We start from the raw sequence: 12,158 nt of genomic DNA, 5'->3' as shown, positions 1-12,158 counted from the left end.
TATCCTCATCGAATATCACATCCCTAGTCTAAACGATCCAATTTATATATGGATTCTATATATAACAGATTAAAATTACTAAGTAACTAATAAAATAACCGATCTATACCTTTAAGTTATATTTTTAAACTCTTTATTCTTTCCTTTAAGTAACATATATTATAATAAATACTTTATACTCATAAACTCGAAGGTAATTCAAATTTAATCTACGTAATTCTTATTAACTATATTAATTCGCAATATAGGTATAGAATCGTTCGAAAGGAGATTTCTAATTATATAATAACAAAAGCAATAATTAATAAAATAAATAACCGCACAAATAATCTCTAACTATAAATCTTTTAATATTTTTGAACTTAATAATATTACATAATATTTCTCTTTAATTATAGCCCTTAAACGTTCTACCCCTCTATTTTATATTTAAATATTAGAAATAAAAAATTTGAAAACTATATTATACCAGGCGAATTTATCTTTAATTTTATTATTTATAAATTTATTATTATATTCAACAATCGTAATATTAATATTATATCAGTATTTAAATATCTAAATATAGCTAACTAAAGTATTAGCTATCGTAATAATTTCTCAATTCGATAAGTAGTAATCCCAAATTAATTTTAACTATTAATAAATAATTAGAAAGAGGTAGCGTAATCCTCTAAATTTTAATTTAAAATCGAGGAAATCGACGGCGAATCTTTCTCTTAGGCCGTAACCTCAATCTTTCAAAACGCAACTAACTTATCATTTTATCTTTACTATTCTACATACATTATATTTAATTAAAAGTATACCGCGTAATCGTACTCCGTTAACATTTCATAAATAATTAAATACCTAAGGATTTAAATAGCCGAACTGCTAATACTATACTTCCGCTAATTATTTCGAAAATTATCATATATATAAATTAATTTAATAACGGCGCACTATAAACGAAATTCTAATAAATAAAAGAAAGATAATTATAATAATCGTTTAATTATAAATAATATTTAAATAATAAAAGAATAAACCGTTAGCCTTTTTTAAATAATTATTTAATAGTCGATAGTCCTAATAAAAGCCCTATCTTCGTAATTAAAAATAGGAAACGAAATTAATAGTAAAATTAAAATAAATGGCGACCTCCTTTAATCGTAACTTTAAAAGACCGTTTTTACCCCTAATAACGATATCGACCTCCCTAAACCCTTTAATCTCTACTTAAATATTACTAACCTATAAAGAATTATCCGGATTAATATAACGAAAATAAAGGAAACGAATAATTTTATTAAATACGTAAAGCGAACTATTAGAATCAAATATTACTAAATTTTTAAGAAAGTAAATTTTAATTCCAATTTTAAATACTTTATTATTTTAGAAAGTTACTTTATAAATCCGATTTAATAATTATACTAATTCTTCTTTTTCGACCTTCTCCTCCTTTTCAAAGAATTTAATTATTTCTTTAATAAGCTTTAAATCTCTTACGAAATTAATTTTAACAACGTATTTAATAAAAGCGTATAACTTAATATATAAAAGCTTTATATTTAAATTAATATACTAATAATTTTTAAGAGAATAATAATTTCTCTCGTATATTTTATATATTATATTATTACCCCTCTTACGTAGTTAAATCTTAGATTTATCTGATAGGAACTTTCTCTTCCTAATATTAAAGCCTTTAATTTCTTATTTTTACCGTCGTAACGAACGTCTTTATTTCTAATATTATAGCCTTCGCTATTATATTTCTAAGTATTGTATTCAATACCAATCTCGCTAGCGCTAAAAATACTATAATAAATTCCTTCTTTTCCGGTAATAACCCTATAACGAACGCTATTAATACTATATTATTTAAAATTCTTATAAACTTCTTTATACTTAAGGGTATTAGCAGCCATCTCTTAATCGAATTTCTAAGCGCTATTATACTACCCCGGGCGAATAATCCTAATTATATTAATAGAATTAAAATACTATAAATTCGCAACGAAAATCTTACCGACTCCTTTACTCTATTCGTTACTTATAGTAGTAAACTAAGTCTATAACTAATTAATCTAATTCTTAAGTTCCTTCGTAAGAACAGTAATAGCTTTATAATATATTTTTCTTATTTTAATTTAATCGTCAACCGCTTTATAGTTTATTATTTACTTAAGGTTTCAATATTACTCGTTGGTATCCTATTCCTCCCTTATAATTCTATCCTATAATCCGTAATTAATTAATAATTCTATTTAAATACGTATAATTTTATTACTAACTATAAACTCCTTCTAATCTTTTTTTATTATTGGGATAGACTAACCTCTAATTTATGAAATTATTTATTAATAAGGTCGTCTTAATAACGAAGGTATCGATTACAATTTCGTTTCGGTCGTAATATTTAATAAGTTCTTTATAATTAATTCCGTCTTTATAAATAACGAATTAAGTATTAATACCGCCGTCGAAACGTACAAACTCCGCCTCTATATTACTAATACGGATTTTTACTTCCTTAATTAAGGGTTAATAACTAGGATAAAGCTATCTTAGTATACAAAGCTTCTTAGTCTTTCCCTAAAGCCAATTCTTAAGGGCATTAGGAATATATTTCGATTAGAGTATAGGCTCCTATCGCAACTAATCGTCGCCGTCTTTAAAGTAAACAACGTTTTCTTTCATCTCAGTAGGCTTTAAGAGGGATATCGTAATCTAATTATTATATACTATTCAAACGTACTAATTGTTATATTAATAGATTACATATCAGACTATTAATTATTAAATTTACTAGTGATTGATTGATTCTATATGTTCTATATAACTAACTCGAGCGCTCTAGTATGGAGGGTTCTGGGGGTAACCCATATTTGCCAAGTCCTATTAAATCAGGTGGCTGGGACTCTGGCATCTAGCCCACATCTGGCCAGAATGCCACCCTAGAATCTGACAGCTGCAACTGCGTTGCCCTTTCCCTTCTGGGCATCAACAGCGGATGTGATTCGCTGAGGTGACCATGGCTCACCTGTAATGGAAAGCGCACTGGCCAAGCCCCCATATCTGGCTAACTAAGCGGCCTGAAAGCCCACCAGCCGATCGCTCTGCTTTGGGAAGCAAGGGTTCGACAGATCGAGACTCGATGCGCATCAGAACAATGTCAGTGAGATCAGAGATCCTCGAAGCCGCCCTGTCATACCGGGCCCAATTGATCGCAGGGTATTGAGCGCATCGATCGCGAACTTCTTTCGTCTCGTCTCGTCCAGCCTGTGTCAGGCACGGGCGCAAGCACACTCACAGGCGTTAGGCACGCAAGGATGCGCGTTTCCAGAATCTCGGAATCGGTTTCATCCCTTTCATCCTGGATCGGACTTGTGCTCCGCGACTTACGTAGGACCAGATCTACGTGTAGCAGAAGATGAGCCGCTGATGACACATTTGGGGACGCCTTTGATCTTTTCATCGCGGTGCATAATATCGGCCGGTTGCCCTCATCCCGTGTTCTTCGTCGTTTCATCCCCTCTCAACAGAGTTGTCGTCAGGTCGTCGTCCATCATGGATGCAAATATGTTCAAGCTCGAGGTCATCCATCGACTTACGTTCGGCTTTCGTTCGTCATGTTTTCATTTGCACCCACCGAACAATAACAACAACCCCACGATAACACAGCAGCAGCGGCTTTTCCCACTCAATATTTCACATACACAACATCCTAGTACGATACTCTCATCATATACACTGACTGACAGACAACAAAGTAAGTAAACAGGTATATGTACAACAATGTTGTTCGAGAAACAACCTAATTCCGCCCTACCCAGCCCCCCAACAGACGGCCGGCCTTCAGACAAGATTAGCTTCCCAATCAATCCACAGGACAAGTAAAGTAAAGTGACAGAATTATTATAGATGTGTAGAAACCCCCACTCAACCACCTTGACAGTCGATTACACCCATCCCTTCGTTCCCCGCACCAACCATTTTTCATCCCTCAGATACCTCATAACTCAGATAAACCCCTTCGTCAGACTCGGCGCCCTAGTAATGCTGCTCTTCCTCTTCGGAATCTCAATCACCCCATCCATATTATCATTCGTAAACGTCCTCTTGCCCCTGATGCTTCCATACACGCTTCCCGCCACGCTGCTGCCCGCGCCGCCGCCGCCGCCGCCCATAGCGGAGCCCTTCTCCATCCTCAGGTTCTTCCACCCTTCGAGTTCGCGCTCCAGCCTCAGTGCCTTTTCTTTTTCCTCGCGCAGCTCGCGCTCGGCGCGGCGGGCCGACAGCTCGTTGGCGGATTCCGACGATTGCAGCTCGTCGATGGTCTTGAGCAGCTTGTCGACCTTGTCGCGCATGCGCCCCACGTCTTCTTGGAGTTGCGTGTTCTGCTTGTCCTTGCGGTCGATCTGGGACTGCAGGTCTTTAACGATGCGGTCGACGTTGCGGACGGAACGCTGGGATTTGCTGCGCTCGGTTTCTTGCTCTTCGAGCTGGGATTCAAGCTGGCGAGACGGGTTAGCTCTTGATCTCTTGAAAGTGATAACTTCGAATAACTTACCTCCTTGATCCGGCTGTGCAGGAACTTAATATCATGGCTGGCAGTCGAATATCCCTTGGTTTCTAGGTCGATGAGCTTCATCTGTAGCTCGTTGAAATTCTTCTCGAGAGTGACCTTTTGCTTCTGCAGATCGGCATTGTTCTCGCGCTCAGCAGCGATGTCCTTCTGAACCTCAGCAGCAAGCGCCTCGGCGCGCCGCATCTTCTCCACGGCAGCCGCAGCGATGTCTTCCTGTTGAGCAAGGCTGGACTTGAGCTCCAAGATCTCCCTGTCCATATGCGCCGCGTTGCGCAGCGACGGGCTCTCGCTGTTGGCCAGCTCATCAAGACCAGCCTTGGCCTCTTCAAGCCGTGCCTCGATGCTCCTCTTCTCGCGGAACAGGGCATCGCGCTCAGCCGTGATCTCGTCAAGAGACGAGCGGAGCGACCGCACCTGGCCAAGGAGCGTGACGATCTTGCTTTGGGCCTCATTGTGGGCACTGACGGCTTCGTCGCGAGAGGCCACCACATCCGAGAGAGTCGCCTCCAGCCGCGCCTTCTCCTTAGACCAGGTCGAGCTGTTGAGCACCTCGTCATCCCACTTGGACCGAAGCTCGTCCAGCTCCTCCCGGAGTCTCGTAATCTCCGACTGCTTGCGTAGCTTCTCCTCGCGGGCCCGATCGAGCTCGTTAGCCAGTGTCGCAAACTCAGCCTGGTACTTCTTGCGCATCTGCTCCATGCTCGATTCCTTATCCTCAATGTCATTAGCACGCTGGTTGCGGTAATCTTCGAGCTCGTGCTGAAGCCTCTTCTTGGCCTGAGTAACGGCGGCAAGGTCCGTCGACATGTCTTCGATCTTCTCCTCCAGCCTTTGGTTCGAGTGTTGCAGATCTTCGATCATCGCATCCAGACGCTTCCTCTCCGACATCATCTCTGCGCAGCTATCCTCCGCTTCCTTGGCTTGCGCTCTAGCGAACGTCTCTGCCCGGTTGGCCTTGAGAACGGCAATCTCCGCCTGTTCAAGCTTGCTGAAGTACTCATCCGCCCGACCTTTATAGAGGTTGAGGCTTGCTGTTACGTCAGCCAGCTTGGATGTCTCAGCATCCAGGCGAATCTGGAGGTCCGCAAACTCTTGGAGTAACTGGCTCCGGCTTGCGGCCTCCTGATCCCTGGCGAGTGACATCTCCTGGAGATCCGATCTGGCGTCACGAAGATCAACTTCAAGCTTGGCACGCTCGTGTCGTACCTTGTCATAGTGCTCCTTGAGTTCCGTCAGCTCCGCAACCGCATCCTTGTGGCTGTGCAAGAGTGATCGTCGCGAGTCCTCCTGGCTATTAAGCAAGTCGAGGATCTCTTCATGAGACCTGGTCTGGATGTCACGAAGCGACAGCTCACCGGTGCGAAGAGCCTTCTCCAAAGCCGACACTTTCTTGGTGGAATCATCAAGCAGTTCATGAAGTCGGTTATTGGCCTTTTCAAGCTTCTGCACCCGCCGAAGCTGTGGGCTTTCGTCGAGGTACGGGTCCTCCTCGCCCGACGCGGTGCGCTCCAGCTGGCTTTGAAGATGACGGTTTTGCATCTGTGCAAGCTGAAGCTGATTCTGCAGCTCTTCAATCTCAGCCTTGAGATCCATGCGAGTATTGAAGCTGACGATATCGGCCGTGCGGTCCGAACGGACAGAATCATTGAGGTTCTCGGACTCGCTATTCGTAAAACGACGTTCACGAGGAGGAGGAGTGGACGCATTGGAGTAGTGCCGTCCGTTTGTCTTGCGCTTCTGCGTCGGTGATCCGGTGAAAGGCGCCTCGTTAGGACTGATTTCCTCGAGCCGCAGCCTGGTCGGAGAGTCATTCCTGCTGGTCCTCAGTTCCGCTAGCTGGGCTTCGGCATTGGCGCGTGCAGTAGTTTGGACACGAAGGTTCTGCTGCATGTCCTCAATCTTCCGGACAAGATCAAAGTTCTTGCTGAGGAACCTTTCACTGGCACTTGCACCTTCGGTTTGGACATGAGTGTCATCTGTGTCGGGATCGACTGTCTTCAGCGCGTTCAGGAGTTGAGCCCGAAGCTCAATCAGCTCCTTGTCACGCGCATCCAAAGTTGACTGCAGAGTGCGGACTGTACCTTGTGCTTGGGTACGCAACTGCCGCTCAGACTCAATGGTCCTGTTCGCCTCTGCCAATTGAACTGTAACGTTCGACGATAGCTTTTCGGCATTGCGGCTGGTTTGTGTTTCCCTAGCAAGTTCGTGGTTCAGGTCTTCGATCGTGAGTTGCAATTTCTCCACCTTCTTTTCCAGTCCGGCGACAGTGACCTGAGAATCTCCCAGTTGCTTGTTGAGTTTGGTATTTTGTTCCTCCACTCTGGTCTTCTCGCGCTGTACCTGGACAAGTTGAGCTCGAGATGCTTCACCGGCCCTTGACGCCGACCGTGCAATTTCGAGGCCCTTTTGTTGCAGCTTGTTTAGTAAGGCACGATTGTCGTTTTCGGAAGCGGCCAATCGGCTCCTCACGGTGTTGAGTTCTCGCTCGAGTCGTTCCTTTGCCTGATCGTTTTTGAGACCAAACTCGCCCGACTCGATAATCACCTTGTTGAGGTCCTCAACTTGGTAATTCAACTTGGCGCATTCGGACTCGTACCACTTAAGCTTGTCGTTTGCCGCGTCGAGGTCTTTGAGCAGACTCTCTTCACGTTCCCGCGCGATCTTGGTTGCTGCTCGCTCTCCAAGCACTTCGGCCTCACGTCGTGCTTCTTCGGCCTGGGTCATGGCACTACGAAGACGACGGATCTCCTCGCGGGCATCATCACGCTCCTGCTCAAGCGTTGCACGAGTCTCAACCGCGCGCCGGAGCGTATCCTGCTGGGCATAGAGCTCTTTCTCGATTGTGATCTTGGACTCATTGAGGTGATTGTACTCGTCCTTGAGGGTTTGATACTTGTGTTCACCAAGCAACTGGACATCATCACGAGACTGACGCTCCCTGCTAAGTTCCATCTGAGCGTTATACAACTCATCCTTGAGATCCTTGATCTGTGCCTCGAGCACTTGGCGATTTTGGTCTGCCTGGGCGTCTTCCGAGAGACGAGCTTGGAGAAGCTTGTTGGCATCCTCGGCCTCCCTCATTAGCTGAGATTGTTGCGACTTCATGGCAGTCAATTCAGCCTGAACTTCCCGGAGTCTTTCAGCGGCCTTTTCCCTTTCGGAAGCAAGCATCTTTGTTTGATCATCAATGCTCCGCCTCTCCATTGCCAACTGCTTGTTTTCCGAACGGAGAATTGCAAGCTCGCTTTCTTTCTTGCGAATCAGATCCTCATAACTGGTTGACGTCTTCGAGAGTTGCGTAAGCTGTTGCTGGAACTGGGTGTTTTCGGTGGTCAGCTGTTGATTTTTGCTCTTGGCAATCTGAAGCTCTTTCTCGGTTGTCAGAAGCTTGACGTCGCTATCCTGGTCGATTTTAAGCAGCTTGCTTTCCAGGTCCTTAACCTTGCGATCCTTCAGGGAGAGTTGACTCTGTAGCATCTTAAGCTCGTTTTCCAGTGCCGTTTCCTGTTCGCTGCGCTCAGACTGCTTCTGCGAGATTTCAACGATTTGACGTTCCAAATCCGCAACCCGGTTTGCGAGTTCAGATTTCTCCTCTTCCAACCGTCCGATGATGGTAGCGGCTTGTTCGAGCTGTGTCCGGTACTTCTCTACGTCGACTTCAGCGCGCTTCTTAGCTTCAAGGAGACCGTCCATTTGCTCCTCCATGCGCTCTTGGTCGTCTAAAGCGCCCGCCAGTTTGTCTTCAAGTTCGGCTTCACGTAGCTGCAGTCTCTTGAAGATCTCCTCTTTGTCAAGCGCCAAAGCACGCTCGCTCTCGAGGGTCTGTTGGATTCGAAGCATCTCGGTGTGAACATTGCGACGCTCCTCTTCCAACCTCTGTCGATCCATGGCTTCCTGCTTCATCCGGTCACTAAGCTGACGAATCATTTCATCCCTCTTTTTGACCTCTGTTGCAGTTCTTGTGGCACCGAGAAGAGGCTTCATGCGGACCATGAGCTGCCACCATGGGTTCTCGCTCAGCTCTAGGTAGATTTGGAAGTTTCTCTGTATGACCCTGGTTGCCTCGGCCCTATAAAGGCGCTTGTAGGCAATCCTCCTCTTAATGTAGCCACGCGCCAGAGACTGAAACTTGGCCATGATCTCGGTGATTATGGCATCGCGCTTCTCTTCCAATTCGGCAAGCACACCCGCGCGGAAAAAGACCTTGGTTAAGCCGACACGGTACAGTGACTTGTCGAGACCGAACCTGTCGAGCATAATCCTTGCGGCTGCCTGACCCTCGACATACCCCTTTGGCATGTTCGGGCAAAGAACTTCATAACGCTGTCTGAACTCGGCAAACGGTAATCTGTTGGGGAAACCAGTTCGAGCAATACGAATACCCTCCAACACACCATTGCAACGGAGCTGGTCCAGAACGAGAAGGCTCTGGAACTGCTTTGGCTTCTTTTTGTGATTGGGAATAATGCAACGCACAAAGTGCGGATGGGTAGAGTATAGCTGCGTCATCAAACTCGACAACTGCTCCTTGTGCCTCTGCGCAACAGTTCGGAAGAGCCCCTTCTTCACGCGGCTACGCATGGCTCCAGCTTCGTCATCTTGATCAGCACAATCTGCGAACAGGTTGGCCATGTACTTGTCGGTGGAAGCGGCTAGAAGACGCGTGATGTTGTCGTTGAGTGGATCCTTGTTCTTTTCCAGCCATCCTTCTGTCGAGTACTCGACCTCGGCAGCATAATGGGTCAAGATGAAGCCTTGGCCTAGTCTAGAAGGGCGATACTTTTGCGACTTTTTATCCCACAAGGAGTTCAGCTTCTCCGTAAAAGTCTTGTCGGTAGCCTTGGGCATCACACAGTCCTCATCCAGGCAAGAGAAGATACCGATCGGATTTGGCAGCTCGATCAAGTCAATGGTAGGCTGCAGGTCTCTTCCGAAATCGATGAACTTCCACTCGATTTGTTCCCTGGCATATTCTTCCTGTTCGAGGACGAACATGTGGTGGTTGAAGAATTGCTGAAGCTTTTCGTTGGTGTAGTTGATGCAGAGCTGTTCAAAGCTGTTGGTCTCAAAGATCTCGAAACCAGCAATATCAAGAACACCGATGAAGCGGGTATCGTCAAGACCCATGCTAGTTCTATCGAGCTGGCGGTTGATTCTCGCTACAAGGTCACCAAAACCTCGCTCGTAGATACCCTTGGCAAGAGCGTCTATGGCCAAGCGCACCTGCTCTGGAGTTTGCACCTTTTCGACCCATTCCCGACCTGCCTTTACCCTGGGATGCAGCAAACCTTGGAGGAAGGGTTCCAAAGGTACACCGAGAAGCTTGCAAGCCCTTCCGGCAATGGCCTTGGCATCAGGGTTAAGCCGCGCTTGGTCGGCTGACCTGCTCTCCTTGACCACGGTGATATTGCCCAGGTGGAGGACGGCTGCAATGGTTCGGAGGATTGCGACCTGCTCTTCGTCGGAGAAGCCCATCACCAGGAAGGCTTCAATGAGCGAGTCCCATTCCTCCTTATCAGATACGCCCGTGATGGTGTCATGGCCATCCCGTGTGTAAGTGAAATCCTTGACATCCATGTTATCCAGCAGAAGCTCTTGCTTGAGCTTCCGATCTGCGCCCTTAAGCAGCTGGTAGAAGATGTGGTAGTTACGCTCGTTGGCATTGACATGGACCACTCGAGATTTCTCAAGGAGATACCAGTCTATGAAGGCACCCGCGATGGAGCCATTGCTTGAGAATTCGATTCGGATAAATTTACCGAATCTCGAGGAGTTGTTATTTCGCACTGTCTGGGCGTTACCAAAGGCTTCAAGAATCGGGTTGGCCCTGAGGATTTGCGCCGACAGATTCGAATGCTGAGAACCTCTAGTCCTGCCCGAAGGGTCTGGGTGCGCCACAGCGGCTAGGTATTGGATGACCTTTTTGGTGTTTTCCGTCTTGCCGGCACCTGACTCTCCGGTGACCAAGATACTCTGGTTTTCGTGCTCATCAACAAGATTGCGGAAAGCTTCGTCGGCCATGGCGAAGATATGGGGCTTGTTATCCTCCCTATTTCTACCCTTGTACATGTTAATGTACTCGTTGGTATAGATGGAGAGAGGACAATATGGGTTGACAGCGACCAAGAACAGCCCGGAGTACGTGTATATGAGGTCGGATTGGTATCTCGTATGCAGATTGTGGACGACTGAGGCCTCGTTCAGATGGGTCAGTTCGGCCATGTCATTAGCCTTGTCGAACTTGGCCGGGTTGACTTTGTCGACCGTTTCGGCATCCACCTCTCGTTGCTAGCAGGCGGGTTAGTCTTCTTTCAACAGCAATGACAGAGGGGCTCTGCTTACGCTTCCATCATCGCACTGGACCAACAACTTGTTCTCTGGGAGCTCTTCGACAACCCATCCCTTGACAAAGGCTGCCTGGGGATCCTTAAGCCAGACATATTTTTTGCCGGAGAAGTCCTCGCCTTCGATTCCCTTGACCATGTCGGCATGTTTTCTCATGTCCTCCGTCTTGATGAAGGACGGCGCAAACGTAGTCGAGCCGGGCAAGGAGCTCTTTTGCCCTGGGCGTATCGGTATCGGCTGAACGAGTGTGGGCTGGCTCGAAGCATGGGAAAGACTGCGAATGTGGGTTGGCGGTGTAGGAGGAGCAGCACCAGCAGCTGGACCGGCCGAAGGCATCACGGGCGCCGCTGGGTTCGTGAAGATGGCGGATCTTGGCCTGCCCAAGCCAGGGGCATTCGGTCCCTGCTGTGGCGGGGCGTTGTTCCTCGCGAAGGGATTATTGCGTACCGACATGGTGTAGTAGCTGCCCTGGGTACTAGGTTAAGATTAGGTAGGGCTGAAGAGAAATCATGGAAATGCTACGCATTAAGCGTGCTCGGGCTAGCGATTCTGGCGACGATGATGTTCTGGTGCTCCAAGTGGTGTCGGTGGACTGCGCAGATATGTAAACAACCGAAAGATGCGAGGGATGCGATACTGAAAGGCTGCACGGCGCTGGCCAAGCTAAGACTGTAGCTGAACGCGACAAATATTGGATGTAGTATTAGACAAGGCGATAGCTGGAGCAATAAGACGCCCAAAAGAGACAAGAATTGTATGTGTTGATTCCAAGAACCAATGTCCCAGACATTGGCTTCTCGGTGTTGAGAAAGTTGACGGGGGAGAGAGGCTTGGAGAGAGGCAACTTCCAGGAAGGCGGTCGACGACGATGGGGGAGCTACCGCTGCAACAACTGGGAAGGGAAGCAGGGGCACCGCTGGCCGATGGCCGTCGTGGTTGGCGATTGGCGGCCTTGGTTGGCGGTGGTTGCCCTGGCAGGCCTGGGGAGAGCGCACGGCGTGTCAAGTAAACAATGGATTTGGCGCCAGGGCAGCAACGGGATTGGACCCCTCAGCTCCTCCCGTCCCCGCCGTCGCTCTTTCGTCCCACCAGAGGAGCAGAGCTCTGTACCTCTAGGGAGCACGAGCCGCTCAATCGCTGACCGCCCTCGAGAGTCGCGAGCTGATGTCACACCAAATGGCCCGTGCTCTCTTATCGTCCATATCTGGTTAGCGGGTCTTTTGCAGTAAAAGCG

General features: G+C 46.9%; 1 protein-coding gene across 1 annotated transcript; it reads left to right on the top strand.

Annotated features, from left to right (window-relative positions):
- Positions 1-3,684: 3,684 nt before the first annotated feature.
- On the top strand, positions 3,685-4,604 carry B0H65DRAFT_41053 (uncharacterized protein). The gene is made up of 2 exons (XM_062823832.1): positions 3,685-3,760; positions 3,825-4,604. Exon 2 carries the CDS (start codon positions 3,913-3,915, stop codon positions 4,567-4,569), a length of 657 nt encoding a protein of 218 aa, XP_062686630.1. The 5' UTR covers positions 3,685-3,760; positions 3,825-3,912; the 3' UTR covers positions 4,570-4,604.
- The last annotated feature ends 7,554 nt before the right edge of the window (positions 4,605-12,158 follow it).

Source organism: Neurospora tetraspora, assembly GCF_033439725.1.
Source record: "Neurospora tetraspora strain CBS 560.94 chromosome Unknown B0H65scaffold_1, whole genome shotgun sequence".
NCBI classification, from domain to species: Eukaryota; Fungi; Ascomycota; class Sordariomycetes; order Sordariales; family Sordariaceae; genus Neurospora; species Neurospora tetraspora.
This window is presented reverse-complemented; position numbering and strand designations above follow the sequence as displayed.

Excerpts from the sequence above, each read along its gene's own strand:
- B0H65DRAFT_41053 (XM_062823832.1), top strand. The coding sequence starts at position 3,913 with ATGTGTAGAAACCCCCACTCAACCACCTTGACAGTCGATTACACCCAT.